Below are 24,809 nucleotides of genomic sequence, written 5' to 3'. Positions count from 1 at the left end.
TTCATCCAAATGTTTTTCTCCAAAAACCATTTAAAGTTATCTTTTGTTTTGATAATACTACTTGCATACAATTTGAGAATAAATGAGACTTAATTTTGACTTAGGACAAATCATTTGTTAGATTTTCAACTTTTGTTGCATTTACCTTTTCCTTTATTATGTGATACCTAAACAATTTACACCTAAACTAGGGGTTTATTTGTACTTATTAAGTGTTTTCAATCTGGACTGCGTCCTGAATGAACAAATGTACCTTTCATCCATCCAGTTTTAATAATACTTGCATCCAATTTATCCATGTGATTTTAAAAATTGAGGCCAGGAGGAAAATTTTACTAAATATCTGAGTTTTTAAAATAGGTTCAGGTTGTAAAGCCATTGTAAACAGCTATTTTGCATTTCTTTGTATCACTGCAATGTTAAAAAAAAAAAAAGTGGGAAGGGTGAGTAGAAAAAGAAAAAGCAAAGCAAGAAGAAAAAGAAAAGATTCTAAGCACACTTGGGGCATCCCGAACGCTGATGACTGCAACTCAAACTCCTTCATACTCATCTACAAAGGCTCACAGCACAGAGGATGGAACAGAGCCTTACAACATCACAAGAATTAAGTTCCCAATATAAGGCTTTGAAATCCTTGATCTGATCTCTCAGCACCTTTGCACAAGACATAGGTGTGATCCCTACAGGCAGGGCTGAGGAAACGGGCCAGGCCAATGAGGTGCAGGAGTGTGAAACCAACAGGACAACGTCCACCCCCACCCTGGGTCACTGTCCTGCTCTGTCTCTGTCCTCCAGGTACCCTGGTGCTGTGCTGTCGCCAATAAGCCCCAGCCATGAGCTCCGACGCTGAGATGGCCGTTTTTGGGGAGGCGGCTCCGTACCTCCGAAAGTCTGAAAAGGAGCGCATTGAGGCCCAGAATAGGCCTTTTGATGCCAAGAATTCTGTTTTTGTGGTGGACGCTAAGGAGTCCTATGTGAAAAGTACGGTGCAGAGCAGGGAAGGGGGGAAGGTGACCGTGAAGACCGAAGCAGGGACTGTAAGTAACACAAAGTGGGGTAGTAAGATATAACTGATCCTTTCCGCTACTTAGTTGACATGCACTGGCTCCTTCTTTTCTTAACAGACTGTCACAGTTAAGGAAGATCAAGTCTTCTCCATGAACCCTCCCAAATACGACAAGATCGAGGACATGGCCATGATGACTCACCTGCATGAGCCCGCTGTGCTGTACAACCTCAAAGAGCGTTACGCAGCCTGGATGATCTACGTGAGCGTCCCTTTTTTCTTTCTACTTTTCACTAACTTAAGTCCATGAACTGTTAGTCAAAACCAACTCAAGACTGCTTCCCAATTTGGCTACTACAATTTCAAGACTATCATTGGGTTAGTATTGTGAATTGTGATGTACTTGACACTCTGCATGCTGAAAGCCATGTGCTTAGTGCAGAATCTATGTGCAAGCAGAAGTAAGTGTACTGTGTAGAACACCTGGGGGTAAGAGGCAGCCAGGGAATGAGACCCCTAAGCCCTAGGAGAACGGACACGGTGCTTGGGTCTCTCTCACTTGGTACATAAATCAGTACTTCCAAGGCAGATTAATGAGGTGACTGCAGATAAAGCAAGCTTGTCATTTCACACAGACCTACTCAGGCCTCTTCTGCGTCACTGTGAACCCCTACAAGTGGCTGCCGGTGTACAACCCCGAGGTGGTGGCCGCCTACCGAGGCAAGAAGCGCCAGGAGGCCCCGCCCCACATCTTCTCCATCTCGGACAATGCCTACCAGTTCATGCTGACAGGTCAGTGAGTCCATAATTACAGTCTGCAGAGCTACTCATAAAGTACATGTAGAGTGATAACACAGAAGACACAGAGGCAGTGCCTGGAGAATAAAATGTTCAGCACAAACATAATAGTAATAACAACAGTATAATGATAGTATTCTAATATGATTAGTAGTGTAATGTAATAAAATTAGGGAAATATATTTAAAATAAGAGGGGCCGGGGTACCTGGATGGCTCAGTTTGTTGGGTGTCTGACTCTTGGTTTTGACTCAGATTGTGATCCCAGGCTCTTGGGATCAAGCCCTGAGTCAGGCTCTACACCCAGTGGGGTCTTCTAGAGATTTTTTCCTCTCCCCACTCCCTCCCTTTCTGATCCTCTCATCCTGCCCCCCACCACGCAGGCTCTTTCTCTAAAATAAAATCTTTAAAAAAAAAAAAAAGAATAAAATGGATCAGTTTCAAAAGCAGAGAGAATTTTGCTTAGAGTTCTATGCTACAACCCAAACTAATGCTAATTCCAGATTAAAATTAATCCAAATTTAGGAATTTTAACTATACCTAATGTATTTTAATTATACCTAATATATCACCTCTCCTAAAAAGTAAGTTTTGAAAGCTTACAGTCCAGGTTATCCCAATTACTACACAAAACTTTGGATCAGACACTAATAACATGATTTTGAACTATGAACCAAGTGACAAAAATGGAACATGGAACTAGTATTTATCTGATATTGGTAAGTCATTCCCATGGGAAGTACAGTGAAATAGTGCATTCATTACATAGTCTATCACACTAAAGGTAATAGGAGTATAACACATGGACTAATTAGCACATCTTTTGCCATTTATTTTAAAAAGAAAATTGTGAAAAATCAAACTAACAATAGATATAGTTTGGGGGGGGAACTGTAAAAGACAGCTCTGAGTTTATAAAATGTATGTGCTAAGTATATTTTTCAACATTATCTCCGATTTCTTTCACAGATCGTGAGAACCAGTCAATCCTGATTACGTATGTAGATTTCATGCCTTTCTTTCTGCTGAATTCTTGATCACTGTAGTGGTTACTTAGATTCTGACTTTTCCTCTGTGTGGACTTGACAGCGGAGAATCTGGTGCAGGGAAGACTGTGAACACCAAGCGTGTCATCCAGTACTTTGCAACAATTGCAATTACTGGAGAGAAGAAAAAAGAGGAATCTGCTCCTGGCAAAATGCAGGTGGGTATGATATTCATCCCAGGACAGAAGAAATCCTAAGCTTCTAAAAATTTGGCTAAGGTACTTCAGAGCCATAGCTACCAACTGCAAGTGATGCCAAAATTTGAAGGATAACTCTTAGATGGGCTGTGAGAATGAGATGTGTTGCCTATGAGATGCCACAGACAGAAGTTCTTCAAACCATTTATTACGAGGGAAAAAAAATGAGCCTGAGCAATACAGAACTCAAGGCCATGTCACCCTTCCTTCTGTTTGTCTTCCTTCTACTTACTTTAGAAACCCCTACTCAAAAACTCCTTCTTTCTCAAGTAAAAAATCTTAAATTTAAAAAAAGAAATGTGTTACAAAAGAAATGAAGAAAGAGAAAGCCAACCAGCCTTACCCCAAAGTTACAGAATATTGTAAAGGGAAAGGGCGCAGAGAAAGAAGTTGATGGAAAGTTATCTCACCTTTTCCAGGGTCTCCTTATCTGTCTTACTCATTTCTCTTAAGGGGACCCTTGAAGATCAAATCATCAGCGCCAACCCCTTACTGGAGGCCTTTGGCAACGCCAAGACCGTGAGGAATGACAACTCCTCTCGCTTTGTAAGTCTTCTGGTCCTCCTTTTCCTGTGAGGACCAGCAAGCACAGACATTTCTGCGCCTGTGGTATCAGCATCTTTCCCATCCACTTGGTCCATAACTGAAGAAAATATTTGTCTGCCTTTGAGTTTGTAAAAAGAAGTCTTCCTTTGCCTTTTTAAGGGTAAATTTATCAGGATCCATTTTGGTGCAACAGGCAAACTGGCTTCTGCAGATATTGAAACATGTAAGTTAATGAACACTAGTGATTAAAAATATTTTGGGGGGGCTATATAGTGAAAATAGTGTTATCTATGTTGTGTCAACTTCTCAAATGCTTAATTTTCCATTGTGGCCTTTTCCTTTAAGTGTGCTCAATCTGACTTTCTAGATCTCCTGGAGAAGTCCCGTGTTACTTTCCAGCTAAAGGCTGAAAGAAGCTACCACATATTTTATCAAATCATGTCCAACAAGAAACCAGAACTTATTGGTAAGAAGTATCCATGATTTTTTTCTACCAAGGAAGAACAAAAGCCTTTTTTCTTGAAAGTCCTTCTAAAGTGTTTTTGATGACCAAAGTAATTCTGTCTGTACTTGTTCTTTTTCATGTGTACAGAAATGCTTCTGATCACCACCAACCCATATGACTTTGCTTTTGTCAGTCAAGGTGAAATTACAGTGCCCAGCATTGATGACCAGGAAGAGCTTCTAGCCACAGATGTAAGTAACAGGTACAAAACAGGAAGAAGTAAATTCACTTTGCACTATACAGCACTCCCCTCTATAGAGTCAACAGCATTAGCAGGAAGACAATAAATAGGCAATATGGATTTTCAGGCTTCCTTACTCTTGGAATAAAATTATGGGGTATTTCAATGCCCACCTTCCACCCTAGGTATCAGAAAACTCAAAATGTCTGTAATAAATCTTAAGTATTAGACATTTCTTGGCTAGTTGGCTCTTCCCCCCCCCCCAATAGGTCCTCTGGGTCAATTTTTGTACTCCAGTAGTGATGTTTCTCTTATTTTTTGTCAGACCCTATATCCAATAACCTGGGAAAAAGACATATGATACTTTTAGGATTTTTATAACAGAACATGATGATTTTCACAGTTCCTCTATAGTCAGATGTAAGCACAAATTTTGTTTCAAATGTCACTCTGGGACTAATAGCATTCCCCTCCCCCATCTCTGCAGTGTTTGAAGAAATAGATTCTCTAACCTCAAAAAATCTCTTTTTGTCCTCCATGAACCTTTACTTTTATTTTTGGATCTACAGACTTCTTGGCTTATTTTCTTTATACATATACTTTATACATATTTCAAGTTTTCTTTTCCATTTCTGAATAGTCAACCATCTTTGATTATTCTTAAATTTAATACCAGTGGGAATATCCTAACATTCCCAATATAGGATTAAGAGCTGCTTACAAAAACACTTCTTCTCTTCAAATACTATTTTCAAAAAGTCTATAAACTATTTGTGATCCTTCATCTCATAAATATCAGCTTTTACCAGCTTTACCTCATTATTATTGATAACTCCAAAGGAGTTAGGGAGTTGAGAAATAACCCCTAGTATTGGAGGTTGAAAAAAAAAAAGACATCATAATCTTGTTCTCAGACTTTATTAATCTCTGAGCATTTTAAATAGCTTGAGTCGGTAAGCTGAACTGGGGGTAAATAATCTAGAGAAAGTTACATAGGTAAACTCCCCCTTCCTTGTCTGATGTCCACCTCCACTGCATGAGCTTTTGCAAAGCCTAGTATGGGCAACTAAGAAAGTGATCAAAATCTAGTAGAGGAAAAAATACACAACAATAATTTCAATAAAAGTTGTTCTTTTCACAAATGTCTCTTCCCTGCATGAGTAATGATCAGGTGAAGTTCACTGCCAGGCATCTCATGGCCAGCTGAGCTGTGACCTGATATCAGAGAGGGAAGAACTCAAGGGCCACTGCTCTTCCCCTGACTCTCTCTCCAACGGCATCCATCACATTCGGGGAGGCAGGCTAGGATTAGGCTTGGACAACATAGGAGGAAAAGGGGCAAACAGATTCGTGAAGAAAAGGAAACCCATGAGATAAGAAACCTGTGGATAAGGCCCAACTAATGTGAGAAATAGGAAGAGTGTCAACCTTGGCATCCAAAGCCAAGGCTCTGAGTCTTGGGTGTGTGTGGACAGGTCACATAAGATCTTCACTGCCCACAGGACTCAACGGGAAACTGACGCATATTTACTGATGCTGCTTTGTGGAATAAAGAGCTGAAGAACAGGACTACCTTTTGAAAACACTGTGTTAATCAAGATATCATAAGAAGGCAGGGGAGGGAGGGCCCAGTGTCCTGAGGGTGTCTGCCTTGGTGATAAGTGGAAGCAGATTTAAATTCAAATCTTTCCACAGAGCGCTGTGGACATCCTAGGTTTCAGCACTGATGAAAAGGTGGCCATCTACAAGCTCACAGGTGCCGTGATGCATTACGGGAACATGAAGTTCAAGCAGAAGCAGCGGGAGGAGCAGGCTGAGCCCGACGGCACCGAAGGTACTTCACCCTGCTCACATCTTTCAGCTGACTGAACTGACACCATCAGGTCCTCAAGGGCAGGGGCCAAGCTTTCACTTTCTTGACCTATGTGATGGGACGGGAGAAGTATTAGAGGACAGAAATGACACACTGCATATTTTAAATGACTGTGAAGATTTGTGGAGGTGTAATTTCTGCCCATTCCAATTTTCCTGACTTACTGTAAGCTAGTATTTATGATCTGATTAAGACCTTTTTTATTCTAGTCAATAATTTACATGCCCATATGCACTGTAAGAAAAAAAAAACAGATTGGAATTTTCCTATCACTCCTCCTCTAGGTTAGACTTTCTTAAATTATTTTTATCTGTGGTCTACTTTAGCTATATTTTAAGTATCATACAGAGCATCGATTCCCTAAGTTCCAAATTATCTTCTCAAAGAAAAAAAAAAAGACTAAAATTAGTGTGACGAATGGTTTTGTCACATTTGCACATATTCCCATATTCCTTTTCAAGCAAAACTTCTTTTTCTTTGTCATTACCCTTCCCACCTTAAATTGTGTACGCTATGGTCAGTTTCACTGTTCTCATCTCGTTCTTGCAGTTGCTGACAAGGCAGCCTATCTCCAGAGCCTGAACTCTGCTGACCTGCTCAAAGCCCTCTGCTACCCCAGGGTCAAGGTTGGCAACGAGTACGTCACCAAAGGCCAGACTGTGCAGCAGGTAAACATGACTTAACCCCCATGATTTGTCTGAGTCACAGAAGACCCAAGGCTCCATCACCGTGTTCAATTAAAAAAGCCAAACCACCACTGCTCTTGAAGGTGTACAACTCGGTGGGCGCTCTGGCCAAGGCTATCTACGAGAAGATGTTCCTGTGGATGGTCACCCGCATCAACCAGCAGCTGGACACCAAGCAGCCCAGGCAGTACTTCATCGGGGTCTTGGACATCGCCGGCTTTGAGATCTTTGACGTGAGTTGTTCGAATAAATGCCTCTTAAGGCCCTTCCACTTTGTGTCTTCTTTGCGGAGTCCCCACTGGATCTTCCAGACTCACTCCAACTCTTGCTCTTTGCAACACCCAGTTCAACAGCCTGGAGCAGCTGTGCATCAACTTTACCAACGAGAAGCTACAACAGTTCTTCAACCACCACATGTTCGTGCTGGAGCAGGAGGAGTACAAGAAGGAGGGCATTGAGTGGGAGTTCATCGACTTCGGGATGGACCTGGCTGCCTGCATCGAGCTCATCGAGAAGGTTTGTTTGACTTTTCCAGCCTTCAGGACACGAAACACAAATAGTCCGCCTCCATATGCTTAATTGCAATCCCAGTTCTCAGAGAACAAGCAATGGTGCTTGATGACAGGCTCATGATCTGATCAGTTGTCTGGTGGGTCACAAGTGATGTGTTGGTACTCTGGAATAGCTTCTCATAAAAAAAATGGCTGCAGTGCTTACAAACACATACACAGACACAGGGATGCACGTTTCTCCCTCTTAGAACTTCACTCTCCCTCACGTGCACAGAAGTAAGGAATGAAACTGCAGCTAGTCCTCTGAGCACTGTCATTGATCCTGGTGATTCCATGACGGTGTGTCGTGCACGGATCATCCTTCATGGAGATCAAGGCAGAATGTGTCAAGATGTCTTCCAGGCTGGAAGGGTAGCTCTTCAGTTGTTGCAGGCATTCAGACTCTGATAACTACTGAATAAATACCAGACCTCTCTACAATCTTCCCTGGAAAACGAACCCTGAATTCTCCTTTATCAAGGGAGTGGGGCAATAATTCTGTTAGTGTTGAATATGTTAAAATTCATCAAGCAATCATTAAAGATTTTCAAATGCACAGTTACATCCTGTAACTGTGAATACCAATAAAGTATATGGTTATAGATGAACACTACCCTAAGCAGGGGGAAAGGAAAAGCAAACACAACTGCCTTCTATGGAAACTGCAGATACTTGGGCCAAAATTCATAAAAATAAGAAAGATGAGAGCATCACATCAGACCAGGTCTACCCAATCTGAAGAAAGTGATTTTAATTTGGTAACATACTATCTCTGCTATTCATGAAAACGACATGGCACTCAGTTCCTGGAACATCCAAATAGTTTTGAGACAATTTGTGACTGAAGCAAAATCATCAACATTGGATTTTCTATCAGTCTTTCCTATCAAACTTGCAATTGAAAGGAGGCAATCTGCTTACAAAGCAAAACCAAATTATCATCACTTAACTCCACCGTGGGGGGAAAATGGCTCAGAGTACAAAGAGTTCTAATGACACAACACGAGAAGCTCTTTCATCCTGGGGATGGATAATTTTTAATCATTATCCGTAATTTTTCTCTTCATACTTTTGTCATGTCTAGATTTGAGGTGAGGAAGCTGCATTGTCAGGAGGTAAGAAAGTATTTAGATCTATATGTTTACAGGATAAAGAATTCAGCTCTGAAATGGTAGTTTTGGAATTTAATTTTATACTCTGAACATAAAGTTTGTCAAATGGTACAGATGGACTTCTTTTTTTTTTTTTAACTGAGTCTTTCTAGCAAACATATTTCCCATATGTCCATGGTACATGACTGTTTCACATTTCAGTAGCAGAGAAGAGACAATAAAGTAAGATCGTGCTTATTTAATATCTTATCATCCATTCTTCTGGAACATTTTCAGGTTTCCACTAGGTACATAAACTATTGGAGCATATTTTTCTAAGGAACTCATTATTATCATCTCTTTTTTCCTACTGTCAGCCCATGGGCATCTTCTCCATCCTGGAAGAGGAGTGCATGTTCCCCAAGGCCACAGACACCTCCTTCAAGAACAAGCTCTATGAGCAGCACCTGGGGAAGTCCAACAACTTCCAGAAGCCTAAGCCTGGCAAAGGCAAGGCCGAGGCCCACTTCTCTCTGGTCCACTATGCCGGCACTGTGGACTACAACATTGCCGGCTGGCTGGACAAGAACAAGGACCCCCTGAACGAGACCGTGGTTGGGCTGTACCAGAAGTCTGGCATGAAGACTCTGGCTTTCCTCTTTGCTGGGGGACAAAGTGCTGAAGCAGGTCATTCTTAATATTATTAGTATGTTCCCAGAGTTAAAATACTGGCCAATATAGATCTAATGAAAGGAAGTGTATTTAATTAGTATGATACAGTCTTATGATTATAAGCTTTCAGAGCTGAAGCTGACACTATGGATCCTTTTGTCCATGGCCTCATTTCACCAATGAGGATACACAGATTCAGAGGTTAAGTGACTTGCTCAAGATCATAGAGCTCATTTCTACTATTTTCATAGTATTGGTTCCTTTGAGGATCCAGCTAATCTGGAGATAAGGAAATCCTTTGTCAAGGCACTAGTGCTTGAGAAATTGGAAGTTCTGTTCTTCTAAGTCTCCTAAGATCAGATGTGCACATAACAGTATAGAAGCACAAGCAAATTGAAAGCATGACTTTCCTGCAAGTTAGTAGAGGCCCACTGACCTGATAGCAAGCATGCAACTAGGTTCCTGGGACTGTGTACGCTAAGGGTACAGTACTACTCTGTCTCCTGGGCACTTCTTTCAGGGGACATACTTTGCTGATTTGGAGGAGAAGAGTGCCATCCCTTCCCCACATCTACCCTTTTCATCCAGTTCTTTTACTGTCATTGTTTTCCTGAATACCTATAATGTGAGCCAATGCTTCTATTTTCCTAATCTATAGTCGACAGAAAGAAAAAACAGGAATGATACAAGTGAACAAGTGCAAATTTAAATTTCAGAAGGAATTTTGGCAGGCCTCATACCTGTGGATAGTGCTTCTAAAGTTGCTACAAATAGTTTTTTCTATTTTATTTTTCAGAAAGTGGCAGTGGAAAAAAAGGTGCCAAGAAGAAGGGTTCTTCTTTCCAGACAGTGTCAGCCCTTTTCAGGGTACAGTATATTCCTGAATGCCAAAAGACTACTTCTGTAACAAAATTAAATTGTTGTAACTTTAAAAAAACTTTTGATAAAACTAAAGAAAAAGCAGTGTTGTACGAAGGAAAATGAAAAATGTGTTGGGAAAAATTTAACAAGAAGAAAACCCATAATGTGGGTTCAAACTTTACAATAAATGAACCAGTTACCCTTAAAACTCCAAATCTAAAAATCTAGAGTGGAACACATTTCACGTGAAATCAAACTCTGTCTTAAAAGCAGCCCCTGTAGTCAGTTACATTTACTTTATTTGGGAAATGGGGCACATTCACTACAGATCATTGACAGGGATTCTCATGCAATAAAAAATGACTTCAAATCTTTTCATGTGGTTTGCAGGAGAATTTAAATAAGCTGATGACCAACTTGAGGAGCACTCACCCCCACTTTGTACGCTGTCTCATTCCCAATGAAACTAAAACTCCTGGTAAGAAATTTATGATATCCAAGTAAGATTCCAGTGTGACTTCTCATTAGACTATCATATAGAAACATGTCTCTTTTTTCCCCTCAGGGGCCATGGAGCATGAACTTGTCCTACACCAGCTGCGGTGTAACGGGGTGCTGGAAGGGATCCGCATCTGCAGGAAGGGGTTCCCAAGCAGGATCCTTTATGCAGACTTCAAACAGAGGTTTGTGTCTCATTACCCACCCTTTCAATGTGCTAGCCTAAAGGAGTATCCCCACACAGTTCAAACATCTTTTAACTTTTCCTTGAAAACTGAAATGTATTTGAAAGGTGATCATAGAAGAACGATGGCTTGCTTTATTATTATCATAACTTTTTACATATATTTTCCCAGGGTTCACCTAAAGCACTGCTGGATTGTTTTAATGGAATTTTTTTTCTCTAAAACTCAGTCTATTGTTTTTTCAATGATAGCTACTAACAGTTCTGGTAAAAAGGAAGGCCATGCTTTTATATCTTTTTATTCTGATAGATACAAGGTTCTAAATGCAAGTGCTATCCCAGAGGGTCAGTTTATTGACAGTAAGAAGGCTTCTGAGAAACTCCTAGGGTCTATTGACATCGACCACACCCAGTACAAATTCGGTCATACCAAGGTACCATCAACCTAAATCTCTACCATAATTTCATCACCTTTGGACTTTCTCATGAGTGGAAATAACATATTTAGCTTGTTCCTTGGCAAGGTTTTCTTTAAAGCTGGCCTGTTGGGAACTCTAGAGGAGATGCGAGATGAAAAGCTGGCTCAACTCATCACACGCACCCAAGCTGTGTGCAGAGGGTACCTGATGAGGGTGGAATTCAAGAAGATGATGGAGAGGAGGTGAGGGAACAAGTCCAAGTCCCCATTCTCCACATTTTCATGGTTGAATCTGATGTAGTCATTACTTTGTTAAGTGATGGTCATTGTCCACATTGTTCCTTATTTGCATCTTTGTTCTTTCCTACAGAGAATCCATCTTCTGCATCCAGTACAACATCCGCGCCTTCATGAATGTCAAGCACTGGCCCTGGATGAACCTGTTCTTCAAGATCAAGCCGCTCCTCAAGAGTGCAGAGACAGAAAAGGAGATGGCCAACATGAAGGAAGAGTTTGAGAAGACCAAGGAAGAACTGGCGAAGTCAGAAGCAAAAAGGAAAGAGCTTGAAGAGAAGATGGTAGCTCTGATGCAAGAGAAAAATGACCTGCAGCTCCAAGTTCAATCTGTGAGTGTCATTCACTGCACAGTTCAGCCCTTTCTTATCCTCCAGACCTTGTGAGAGTGGCTATGAAAAGGTTTTAGCTTAAGGTTTCTGAATGAATGGTTTCCACTAAAACATGCACTATTATTGTCATTCAAGAACACTAAGACTCCGACCTAAAAAAGCAATAGGTGTGAAGTCACCAATTATGCTGTGTATGTTCATATCCACATTCATATGCGGCATGGTCATTGGTGAGCCCAGTCACAAAGATGTCTATGGGGGCGCCTAGGTGGCTCAGTGGGTTAAGCCTCTCCCTTTGGCTCGGGTCATGATCGCAGGGTCCTGGGATCGAGTCCCGCATTGGGCTCTCTGCTCAGTGGGGAGCCTAATTCTTCCTCTCTCTCTCTCTTTCTCTGCCTGCCTCTCTGCCTACTTGTGACCTCTGTCAAATAAATAAATAAAATTCTTTTTTTTTAATTTTTAAATTTTTTTTAAAGATTTTATTTTTATTTATTTGACAGAGATCACAAATAGGCAGAGAGACAGGCAGAAAGAGAGAGAGAGAAAGGGAAGCAGGCTCCCTGCTGAGCAGAGAACCCAATGCTGGGTTTGATCCCAGGACCCTGGGATCATGACCTGAGCTGAAGGCAGAGGCTTTAACCCACTGAGCCACCCAGGCACCCCAAATAAATAAAATTCTTAACAACAACAACAAAAAAACCAAAGATGTCTATGGACATTTTCCTTCCTTTATAGATCCTTCTGTTAGATGAGACTATCCTTTTCTTAGTTAATATTTGTGTGCATAAATAGAAGTTATGTTTTTCTTACAAGGTCAGGGAAAAAACTAAATTAACCAACCCCTTCGAATGTAAGGAAAGAGTCCTAGAATTAATAAGCAAATTTTCCAAAGTAGTACAGGAGCAGATTTTGCCAAAAGGCTAGTTTCCCTAATCTGATCTTCCACACATGGATAGCTGGAGAAAATCTGTTATTATAATTAGCATATTAAAATTACTAACATTTTGTCCTGTAGACTGTTAAAAGTTGGCAAGTATGTTGACCAAATTGATTGAGTCACTGAAGTACCACCTTTTATTTTTTATTTTATTTTATTTTAAATTTATTTGACAAAGAGAGAAACAATGAGAGAGGGAACACAAGCGGGGGGAATGAGAGAGGGAGAAGCAGGCTTCCCACTGAGCAGGGATCCCGATTTGGGGCTCAATTCCAGGAGCCCAGGATCATGACCTGAGCCGAAGGCAGATGCTTAATGACTGAGCCACCCAGGTGCCCTGAAGCGTCCACCTTTTAATAAATTACAGTGTGTTTGCAGAGATAGCTTAGACAAATGAAATTGTTTCATTTCTTCCGTTAGGAAGCAGATGGCTTGGCTGATGCAGAGGAAAGATGTGACCAGCTGATTAAAACCAAAATCCAGCTGGAGGCCAAGATCAAGGAGCTAACTGAGAGGGCAGAAGATGAGGAGGAGATCAATGCTGAGCTGACGGCCAAGAAGAGGAAACTGGAGGACGAGTGTTCAGAACTCAAGAAAGACATTGATGACCTTGAGCTGACGCTGGCCAAGGTTGAAAAGGAGAAGCACGCCACAGAGAACAAGGTACAATCATGATCCATTTTAGACTCTTTATAAGTGCTAGCTCGTTACTGAAGTATTTTAATTAAAAGTTTAATCCTTAAGTTATTGAATATGAAAGAAAGTGCTATTATATTTATGTCTCTTTAGTCTTCACCATTTCTCTTTATCTTAACCTTTATCCCCCACACTTATCAGTGAAGTAGACCTGGCTTTGCTTCTTATCTCCATTTTCCATCTCAGGCCCACACTGTCCTATGCTTCTTTTTCATCAAGATGACAGATGTCATTAACATTTCTATAATCTGTTCAAATCTAAGGTGAAAAACCTCACGGAAGAGATGGCAGGTCTGGATGAAACCATCGCAAAGCTGACCAAGGAGAAGAAAGCCCTCCAAGAGGCCCACCAGCAGACCCTGGATGACCTTCAGGCAGAAGAGGACAAAGTCAACACCCTAACCAAGGCTAAAACCAAGCTAGAACAGCAAGTGGATGATGTAAGTGTGAAAAACACAGTATTTCCTCTCAATATAAAATAAACAGTTATGACGTGCAACTGTCAATAATGCTCATAAGTCTTTCATTGTGGCTTTGAAAACAATAATTAAAATTTCCATGCTACTTGCTGTATTTTTAAAAATTCTCCTGTGTATCTTTGACGGCTAGTCACATATGGCTCAATGCCTTAGACTGAATAAATAAAATCCAGTATACATTTAGCTTGAAGGATCTCTGGAACAAGAAAAGAAACTCCGCATGGAGCTAGAAAGAGCCAAAAGGAAACTGGAGGGAGACCTAAAGTTGGCCCAAGAATCCACAATGGATGTAGAAAATGACAAGCAGCAACTCGACGAGAAACTCAAAAAGTGAGTAACCTGCTTGTTATCTGTCAATTCAGGTGAAATAAATGTTTTAAAGATCTCTAAAATATTACGTCAGAGTACATAACCAAAAAAATAACATCTTTGACTTTTTTATTTAATGAAAATGGTATGTTATTGACTTGTAAAAACATGTACTACTCATGTCCTCAACACAGCAGTATAAAGACATTCCACTGTACATGGGAAAGAAAACTGGTAAAAGAACTGATGGAGAGCTTATGTGTTGCTCCTCCAACAGGAAAGAGTTTGAAATGAGCAATCTGCAAAGCAAGATTGAAGACGAGCAGGCCCTTGGGATGCAGCTACAGAAGAAGATCAAGGAGTTACAGGTGAGTCAGACCCGCCCATCTCTTTTGTGCATTCCAGGAATCAAAACTGTCATGAGTTGGCATTCACGTTGATGTGTCACCCCTAGGCCCGCATCGAGGAGCTGGAGGAGGAAATCGAGGCAGAGCGGGCCTCCCGAGCCAAAGCAGAGAAGCAACGCTCTGACCTCTCCCGGGAACTGGAAGAGATCAGCGAGCGCCTGGAGGAAGCCGGTGGGGCCACTTCCGCCCAGATCGAGATGAACAAGAAGCGCGAGGCCGAGTTCCAGAAGATGCGCAGGGACCTGGAGGAGGCCACCCTACAGCACGAAGCCACGGCGGCCACCCTGAGGAAGAAGCACGCGGACAGCGTGGCCGAGCTCGGGGAGCAGATAGACAACCTGCAGAGGGTCAAGCAGAAGCTGGAGAAGGAGAAGAGCGAGATGAAGATGGAGATCGATGACCTCGCCAGCAACATGGAGACTGTCTCCAAAGCCAAGGTCTGTGTGAACTTGTCCCCTTTTCATTCTATTTGCAATGATTCAAAATTAGAGTCTACATATGAATAGATCTAACTGTGCAAACTTTAAATGTTACCTCATTTTATTTTTTAAATTTAATTTCAATTATTAATGTATTATTAGTTTCAAAGGTAGAGTTCAGTGATTCATCAGATGCATGTAATATCCAACGCTCATTATATCACATGCCCTCTTTCATATTCGTCACCCACTTATCCCATCCCTCCAACCCACTCCCCTCCAGCAACCCTCAGTTTGTTTCCTATGATTAAGAGACTCTTACGGTTTATCTCCCTCTCTGATTTCATCTCATTTTATTTTTCCATCCCTTCCCCCACGATCCTGTTTTGTTTATTAAATTCCACACAGGAGTGAGATCTTATGGTAATTGTCCTTTTCTGATTGACTTATTTCACCTAGCATAATACCCTCTAGGTTCCATCCACATTACTGCAAATGGCAAGATTTCTATTTTATTGATAGTGGAGTAGTATTCCATTGTGTGTACATCGTCTTTACCTATTCATTTGTCAATGGACATCTGGGCTCCTTCCATAGTCTGGCTATTGTGGACATTGCTGCTATAATGTTATCTCACTTTAAAATTATTCCTGTTGGGGCGCCTGAGTGGCTCAGTAGGTTAAAGCCTCTGCCTTTGACCCATGGAATAGAAGAAGATATTTGCAAATGACAGTACAGACAAAAGGTTGATATCCAGGATCTATAAAGAACTCCTCAAACTCAACACACACAAAACAGACAATCATATAAAAATATAGGCAGAAGATATGAACAGACACTTCTCCAATGAAGACATACAAATGGCTATCAGACACATGAAAAAATGTTCATCATCACTAGCCATCAGGGAGATTCAAATTAAAACCACATTGAGATATAACTTTATACCAGTTAGAATGGCCAAAATTAGCAAGACAGGAAACAACATGTGTTGGAGAGGATGTGGAGAAAGGGGAACCCTCTTACACTGTTGGTGGGAATGCAAGTTGGTGCAGCCACTTTGGAGAACAGTGTGGAGATTCCTCAAGAAATTTAAAACAGAGCTTCTCTATGACCCTGCAATTGCACTCCTGGGTATTTACCCCAAAGATACAGATGTAGTGAAAAGAAGGGCCATCTGTACCCCAATGTTTATAGCAGCAATGGCCACGGTCGCCAAACTGTGGAAAGAACCAAGATGCCCTTCAACGGACAAATGGATAAGGAAAATGTGGTCCATATACACTATGGAGTATTATGCCTCCATCAGAAATGAAGAATACCCAACTTTTGTAGCAACATGGACGGGACTGGAAGAGATTATGCTGAGTGAAATAAGTCAAGCAGAGAGAGTCAATTATCATATGGTTTCACTTCTTTGTGGAGCATAACAAATAGCATGGAGGACAAGGAGAGATGGAGAGTAGAAGGGAGTTGAAGGAAATTGGAAGCAGAAGTGAACCATGAGAGACTATGGACTCTGAAAAACAATCTGAGGGTTTTGAAGGGGTGGGGAGTGGGAGGTTGGGGGAACCAAGTGGTGGGTATTAGAGAGGGCACGGATTGCATGGAGCACTGGGGGTGGTGCAAAAACAATGAATACTGTTACACTGAAAAGAAATAAAAAATTAAAAAAAAAAAAAAAGCCTCTGCCTTCGGCTCAGGTCATGATCTCAGGGACCTGAGATCGAGTCCTGCATCAGGCTCTCTGCTCAGCAGGGAGCCTGCTTCCTCCTCTCTCTCTGCCTGCCTCTCTGCCTACCTGTGATCTCTGTCTGTAAAATAAGTAAATAAAATATTTTAAAAATAAATAAATAAAATAAAATTATTCCTGTTATGCCTACTAGGCATCACTATATTGAAATGAATCATTTTGGTCTTCCTATCGGATTTGTAGAAATCATGTTATCTTTTGTCACTATAACTATGAAAAAAATGTAATTTCAGAAAAGAATTTCTAAAAACCATATTCCACATGATGCAGAATTTAAATGATGTTCATGTTTTCCAAAGACAATAATCTGGTTTTCATATTATTTATGTAGCCCAAATTATGTGTCTCTACTTCCAAGGCACTGTGCAGGGCTTTGGAGTGGCTAGAGAAGTAAATACAACTCAGCTCCTTTCCACACGTAGTTATGTCCAAATTCAGACTTACAAATAAAAATGTATCATCTTTCCCTGTTTTCTACTTTCCACCATAGGGAAACCTTGAGAAAATGTGCCGCACCCTGGAGGACCAGCTTAGTGAAGTCAAAGCAAAGGAAGAGGAGCAGCAACGCCTCATCAATGAGCTGTCAGCCCAGAAGGCTCGTTTACACACAGAATCAGGTCAGTGGGTATACAGAGCCAGCACACAGAGAGCCAAAAGAAGAAAGGCGAGCCTCCACTTGTGGACACCTCTTGAACACCCATCATTTCTTAAGCCACACACGCCCATTTATCATCATTTGTCATTCCTTCTTCTTTTTATTGAGAGACAGTAAAAAGGATGCTTATAAACTATAATGGAAAAAAATTAAGCTTCCTGGGCCGAGGAGATTTTTGCTGCCTCAGCAAAAAGAAGAAGGGAGGGAACGAAGGAAGGAAGGAAGGAAGGAAGGAAGGAAGGAAGGAAAAGAAAATCCTAAAATATCAAAGTTCACATTTTTGCAAAAGCAAGAAATAACCTTCTCAACCACATCAAAATTTTTTAGTTATTCATCATGGAGTAAGAGAGTTATAATATTATCACATTCCTTAGTCTTCACCTAGACGACAGAACTAAACTATTCATGTTTTGTCTTTCACAGGTGAGTTTTCACGACAGCTAGATGAGAAAGAAGCTCTGGTGTCTCAGCTGTCGAGAGGCAAACAAGCATTTACACAACAGATTGAGGAATTAAAGAGGCAGCTGGAAGAGGAGTCTAAGGTGAGAACTCTCTGAGACTTTCACTCACTTGAACTTTGCAGTGTGACATGCTATTGAACTTCACTTACAGAATATCAGTGACCAGAACATAAATGTATAATACACAATTTTTGGTTGGTCCAGGCCAAGAACGCCTTGGCCCACGCCCTACAATCAGCCCGCCATGACTGTGACCTGCTGCGGGAACAGTATGAGGAGGAACAGGAGGCCAAGGCTGAGCTGCAAAGGGCAATGTCCAAGGCCAACAGTGAGGTTGCCCAGTGGAGGACCAAATATGAAACGGACGCCATCCAGCGCACGGAAGAACTGGAGGAGGCCAAGTATGGGCTCTTAATGATGGATGCAGAAAGAAAAGTTTAAAGGCAGTGAAGGAAAAGTAATTTAAAAAAAAAAAAGAATATTTCAGGCATAAAGATAGGAGGAGGGGTGCCTGGGTAGCTCAGTGGGTTAAGGTCCAGCTCAGATCGTGATCTCGGGGTCCTGGGATAGAACTCTGCATTGGGTTCTCTGCTCAGCAGGGAGCCTACTTCCTTCTCTCTCTGCCTGACTCTCTGCCTGCTTGTAATCTCTGCCTGTCAAATAAAAAATAAATTTAAAAAATATTTTTAAAAAAAAGATAGGAGGAAAATTTCAGCCTATACGATTTTACAGCCGTGGAAACCACCATACCATCTTCTCCTTACAGACCAGTCATGTGTCCACTGAAAAATGAGCCAAGACCACAGCTCTCCCTGCATTTTGGTTTATTACAAAAAATATCTTAAATTTCTTTCCACCAAAATGAACTAAAAATTATCAACATACACTTTATGGATTAAGTAGAATTAATTTCAATATGGAAAGAGTGAGACTATCTGGTACATTATTATGAATGTTATCATTAACAATAATCAGTTTATCCCTATCTAGAAGTCCAGAATGAGATTATCACACTCTGTCATTTAACTAACAACCAGTATCAATAAACTGATTCACTTAATTACACACGCTTCTTATGGAATAAAACTCATGGGAGTGACACACGGAAGGGAAATAATCATTATGTTCCCAGTGAAGGAAACTTCTCTAAATTGCATTTATCTCAGCAGTTGCTAGAATTAAACAGAATGAAGGGGTTTGGTGAGCATTTACAGAGGGAACACTCCAGATAAGTGCGAGCTGGTGAAGGAAGCAGTACAACTTTGGAGGCTATTTGGGAAATATAATTCTGGAATAACATTTGCTGTCTGGGGCATCAGACCCAGAGAGTCAGTGATTGATTAATCATAATCATAATCATATGACCTCATATGCATCACTTTGGGCCACAGCTTCATTTATGAAGAGGACCATGTTAAAAAATGCTTAACGCCACTATCCAGTGCCAGCATGCTTTGATGACAGGCCTCCGGTTCACAGTGGTCATGTCTTCACATTGCTCACTCAGCTGATGTGGGGAGGGCTGTAGCCCTGGCCCATTCTTCAGTGGACACACACTGGTCTATAAGGATGAGATGGTGGTTTCCACAGCTGGATAATCAAAGAGGCTCATTCATTCTTTCTCTGTCTCTCTCATGCATGCAGACACCACCACCAAGCATACAAAAAGATGTCATGGATATGTTTAACCACCCCTGACATAAAGATTAAGAATTCACTAGGGAAAACTACAGAGACGAAATGGGTAGTGATAAGACATTTTAGAAAACCTTAACAATTTGTGGACAGAGGAGCAAAGACTCTTGGGGAAAATATGCTTTCCTAGTCAGCAGCTTTATAAAGTTCACTGTGGCATCTCTGAATCTGCTCCTGGTCACTCACACTGGCCAACATTTCAGGAAGAAGCTGGCCCAGCGTCTGCAGGATGCTGAGGAACATGTGGAGGCTGTGAATTCCAAATGTGCTTCTCTAGAGAAGACAAAACAGAGGCTCCAGAATGAAGTGGAGGACCTCATGCTGGATGTGGAGAGATCTAACGCGGCCTGCGCCGCCCTGGACAAGAAGCAGAGGAACTTTGACAAGGTGGCCCACGATGAGCAGCTGCCTGGGGGAAAGAGGCCTGACTCTTGATTACAGAGGCTTAGTTCTGATGTACTTCCAGGTCCTGGCAGAGTGGAAGCAAAAGTATGAGGAAACTCAGGCTGAACTTGAAGCCTCCCAGAAGGAGACCCGTGCGCTCAGTAATGAGCTGTTCAAGGTCAAGAATGCCTATGAGGAATCCCTGGATCACCTTGAAACCCTCAAGCGAGAGAACAAGAACTTACAGCGTGAGTCTTTGTAACCATCCTACTTCAAAAACGGTAGGGAGACATCTTTTCAAGTTTTCGTTTTTCTCAATTGAGTGTGGTATTTTATTATTAACCTATAGAGGAGATTTCAGACCTGACAGAGCAGATTGCAGAAGGGGGAAAGCATATCCATGAACTGGAGAAAGTGAAGAAACAAATAGATCAAGAGAAGAGTGAGCTACAGGCTGCTCTGGAGGAAGCCGAGGTACACGTTCCATTTGCTCACTTATGCATTATAAATAAACTGAAAAATTCATAGCAACTGAGAGCAACTACCATGTTGCAGAGCTGCAGGGGATAACTCATGTAATTCAGTGAGAAATACTAAATTGTGTCTTGGGAATGCAGAACAAACAGGCTAAATTAAGATGAATGAAAGTTTCTGGTTTTCTTAATGCCTTCTTCAAGAAACTATCATACTGTGCAAAACAAATAACAGCTCTTTAGGTAGCAAGGAGGAAATCACCATCAGAAAGACATGACACCTGAATGTCCCCCTATCCTAGGAATGTGAGTTCCACCTGCCTTCTCCACTCCCAGAGGGCTCCAAAGACATAGTCTTGAGACAGTGGTTTGGTGTTGAGAACACCTACACGGTATTTGTGACTAAATCTATTGAAGGCCTCTTTGTAAACTTTTAAAATTTGGTGGGTGGATCCGGGGATCCCACCACCCAAGGCGAGCCTCTCACGTAAGTTCCTCTTATTAAGCTGCAACCACCAAGCTGGAGTAGCCCGCCTCTTTCTTTGGTCTTCTCCCTGCCTTCCAAGTATAGGGGCCAGGTTCCAATTATAGCAGGGAAGATCTGTGAGGGTTGCAAGCCAAGAGTAACCAAAATGTTGCTTTTTAAAAAGGGATCTCTTGAGCATGAAGAGGGTAAAATCCTTCGCATCCAGCTTGAGTTAAACCAGGTGAAATCTGAGATTGACCGGAAAATTGCTGAAAAAGATGAAGAAATCGATCAGCTGAAGAGAAACCACATCAGGGTTGTGGAGTCAATGCAGAGCACCCTGGATGCGGAGATCAGGAGCAGGAATGATGCCATCAGGCTCAAGAAGAAGATGGAGGGAGACCTCAATGAGATGGAAATCCAGCTGAACCATGCCAACCGCCAGGCTGCAGAGGCAATAAAGAATCTAAGAAACACACAAGGAATACTCAAGGTACACTGGGATAAACACACATAGTGTCATGCAGTCTGGGTGTAACTGTGTGACTTATATGCCATAAATCTAAATAATATGGTAATCAGATGAAAATTTCACATATACAGCTAAAGAACAGCTTACATCTGGAAAGTCTAAGACAAAGTTCACTTTGTCAACTGAAGAGAAGACACTCCACAAATCATTTATACAAACTCTATCTGCATAATGTATATAAATATATACATGTATATTTTTAAGTATGCATTTCTATACTTGTTTAATATACATAAAACAACATCATTAGACTAGCTCATCTCTGAGGATGCTTTCCTGCTCTAATATTTTGTAACTTTAGCCGCGGTTATTCTAAAATATAACATCCTGTTCTTTTGAGTAGACCTGCTACCCTAGAATACAAAGAATTTGTCATTAAACAGACTTGCAGGGGCTCCTGGGTGGCTCAGTGGATTAAGCCTCTGCCTTCAGCTTCAGTCACGATCCCAGGGTCCTGAGATCGAGCCCCACATCAGGTTCCTTGCTCGTCAGGGAGCCTGCTTCTCCCTCTCTCCTTCTGGGGCTGCTCCCCCTACTTGTGCTCTCTGTGAAATAAATTTAAAAACCTAAAAAAAAAAAAGGGGGGGGACTTGCAGATTTTCCCTCTTTAAACATACTCTAAGTTACTGAGAACAAAGTGTGTACATGACCCAATTTATACTCACTTTAATGGAAGCACAAGTAAGCGCCTTTGCCTCTTTCTGTGTAGGACACTCAGCTACATTTGGACGATGCCATCAGAGGCCAAGATGACCTTAAAGAGCAGCTGGCCATGGTGGAGCGCAGAGCCAACCTGCTGCAGGCGGAGATCGAGGAGTTGCGGGCAACCTTGGAGCAGACTGAGAGGAGCAGGAAGGTGGCAGAGCAAGAGCTTCTGGATGCCAGTGAGCGTGTGCAACTCTTACACACCCAGGTGAGGTTCAGGACTCTGGTTGAGCAAATGCACACCCTGCCACTGAAGATAATATGAAGGGATGAGCTTGTTTGTAAAGGAAGGAATAAAGAAAGCTTGGCAAGGGTCTCTTCTGAAGTTCTGGAAAATGGGTATTACTAAGATGTACTGGCCCTGACCAGTTCACGGGTATATTTATGGCCTGGGATCATCATGTTGATTCGAAAAAAATTTAGAATTCGAGAAACTTTTGTTAAAAACCACAGAAGGCAGGGGGACCAGGGTGGTTCAGTCGGTTAAGCGTCTGCTTTTGGCTCAGGTTATGACCTCAAGGTCCTGGGATCAAACCCCACATCGGGCTCCTTGCTCAGTGGGGAGCCTGCTTCTCCCCTGCCCGCTGCTCCCCCAGCTTATGCTTGTTCTCCCTCTCTCTCTGTGCCAAATAAATAAATAAAATCTATAAAAAAAAAAAAAGCACAGAAGGCCATCTACTAATAACCATATATATGACATTAGTGGCCACCTTGTCTTTGCAACTCTAAGCTACAAATAGATAAGCAAATAAAACGAAGGAAAAAGGATAAGCCACCAAGTTATTCTTGTGTATCCTGTATACACATAAAGCTAACTACGTGAAAGAAACTCTTCAGTTCAAATTCACAGAGGCCATCATTACTGCTACTCAGCCCTTGTTGTTTATAACGGATAGCTAAATAAATGGCAGTATATTATCCTCACAAGGCTAGTAAGCAGCCATTTAGTATGCATTTATTGCCACAAAAAGATTTCACAGACATGAAAAGAGCAATAGTATATAAGATGCCTGCATGTCTCAGTTGATTAGCAACTGCCTTCGGCTCAGGTCATGATCCCAGAGTTCTGGGATCGAGTCCCGCATCGGGCTCCCAGCTCTGCAGGGAGTCTGCTTCTCCCTCTGACTTCCTCCCCTCCCATGCTCTGTCTCTGTCAAATAAATAAATAAAATCTTAAAAAAAAAATCCTATATAAAACATCATCTCTTTCTTTTGTTAAAAATACATAGGAAACATCCAGAAGGATAAACAAAGTGTTATCAATGGTTATCTCTGAGTAGGGAGAGTACAATAAGCATTCCTTACCTCTTGTTTTGCTGATTTGTATAGTCTATTTTTTTACAATAAACATGTATTATTATATACTTCTTAAAATTTTTATTTATTTTTTTAATTTCTTTTCAGTGTTCCAGAAGTCATTGTTCATGTACCTCACCCAGTGTTCCATGCCACACGTGCCATACTTTTTAAAAATTATAAGGAAAGAGCCATCATGGAAACTTTAAACTACAAATAATTTTAAATTCATATGAAAACGGAACATCTTTCTTACTCATTTTTAGTATCCTGAATCGATTAAATATTTCAAATACTATCAGCTTTCCAAAACGTAACAGATTCTTGGTTCATTTTTTACAACAATGCTACTTATGCCCTTTAAATATAAAGCCAACCAAACATGAACAACTACAAATTAATAATCCATTTTCCACGAGCTGTGTGGTGATACCGTACTTTAAATATTTTCTTGGGTTAAGGTTGTGCTTCATGCTTATAAGCAGCCACTGGTAATAGTCGAACATCTTTAGTATTAAAAATCATATTTAGGGCACCTGGGTGGCTTAGTGGGTTAAGACTCTGCCTTCGGCTCAGGTTGTGATCTCAGGGTCCTGGGATCGAGCCCCACATCAGGCTCTCTACTTGGCAGGAAGCCTGCTCCCCTTCCTCTCTCTGCCTGCCTCTCTGCCTGCTTGTGATCTCTGTCTGTCAAATAAATAATTTTTTTTAATCTTTAAAAAAATAAAAATAAAATCACATTTTACCCAGAAAATTTTCAGAAAAAGAAAAGAAGGCATAACTTAGAGTCAAGTTCTGATTTGGTGTTTATTCTGAAATTTTCCTAGATTAAGAATTTTTGCCTGTATACACTAGTCAAAATGACAATGTAAATAGGATGTAATTAAATGTGCTTTCCTTTTTTTATTAACTTGAAACAGAACACAAGCTTGATCAACACCAAGAAGAAGCTGGAGACAGACATTTCCCAGATCCAGGGAGAGATGGAGGACATTGTCCAGGAAGCCCGCAACGCTGAGGAGAAGGCCAAGAAGGCCATCACTGATGTGAGCAGAGGGCAGCACGGTGGTGGTCAAATATGAATCCTGATGTGCTCGTTCAGCTCTCTCAACTGGTTTTGTCTTACCACTCATCAGGCAGCCATGATGGCCGAGGAGCTGAAGAAGGAGCAGGACACCAGTGCCCACCTGGAGCGCATGAAGAAGAACCTGGAGCAGACGGTGAAGGACCTGCAGCACCGTCTGGACGAGGCTGAACAGCTGGCCCTGAAGGGCGGGAAGAAGCAGATCCAGAAACTGGAGGCCAGGGTGGGTCCCCACCACTTCATTCAATTCCCAACCTGCTCATATAGTTAGTTACAGCCAAACTGCTAAGAGCTTTTGTTCTCTTCCAGGTGAGGGAGCT

The 24,809-nt window shown here is 41.5% G+C and overlaps 1 protein-coding gene across 1 annotated transcript; it reads left to right on the top strand.

Annotated features, from left to right (window-relative positions):
• Window positions 1–818: 818 nt before the first annotated feature.
• LOC116577895 (myosin-4) lies at window positions 819–24,760 on the top strand. Its single transcript, XM_032321684.1, has 35 exons — window positions 819–1,037; window positions 1,125–1,268; window positions 1,642–1,798; window positions 2,773–2,800; window positions 2,893–3,007; window positions 3,500–3,592; window positions 3,752–3,815; window positions 3,960–4,058; window positions 4,185–4,288; window positions 5,974–6,112; window positions 6,701–6,819; window positions 6,921–7,070; window positions 7,183–7,353; window positions 8,857–9,166; window positions 9,948–10,018; window positions 10,403–10,490; window positions 10,578–10,695; window positions 11,005–11,128; window positions 11,219–11,355; window positions 11,483–11,738; window positions 13,096–13,338; window positions 13,635–13,811; window positions 14,035–14,180; window positions 14,437–14,527; window positions 14,614–15,003; window positions 17,229–17,355; window positions 17,817–17,935; window positions 18,059–18,255; window positions 19,753–19,936; window positions 20,016–20,181; window positions 20,283–20,407; window positions 21,057–21,365; window positions 22,114–22,317; window positions 24,326–24,451; window positions 24,542–24,760. Exons 1-35 carry the CDS (start codon window positions 834–836, stop codon window positions 24,758–24,760), a joined length of 5,514 nt encoding a protein of 1,837 aa, XP_032177575.1. The 5' UTR covers window positions 819–833.
• Window positions 24,761–24,809: the final 49 nt, after the last annotated feature.

Source organism: Mustela erminea, chromosome 18 (genome assembly GCF_009829155.1).
Source record: "Mustela erminea isolate mMusErm1 chromosome 18, mMusErm1.Pri, whole genome shotgun sequence".
Classification (NCBI taxonomy): Eukaryota; Metazoa; Chordata; class Mammalia; order Carnivora; family Mustelidae; genus Mustela; species Mustela erminea.
This window is presented reverse-complemented; position numbering and strand designations above follow the sequence as displayed.

Coding starts and splice junctions, on each gene's coding strand:
- LOC116577895 (XM_032321684.1), top strand. CDS start 834: ATGAGCTCCGACGCTGAGATGGCCGTTTTTGGGGAGGCGGCTCCGTAC. Junction 4,289..5,973: donor AAGAGCTTCTAGCCACAGAT/GTAAGTAACAGG, acceptor ATCTTTCCACAG/AGCGCTGTGGACATCCTAGG. Junction 11,129..11,218: donor ACAAATTCGGTCATACCAAG/GTACCATCAACC, acceptor TTCCTTGGCAAG/GTTTTCTTTAAAGCTGGCCT.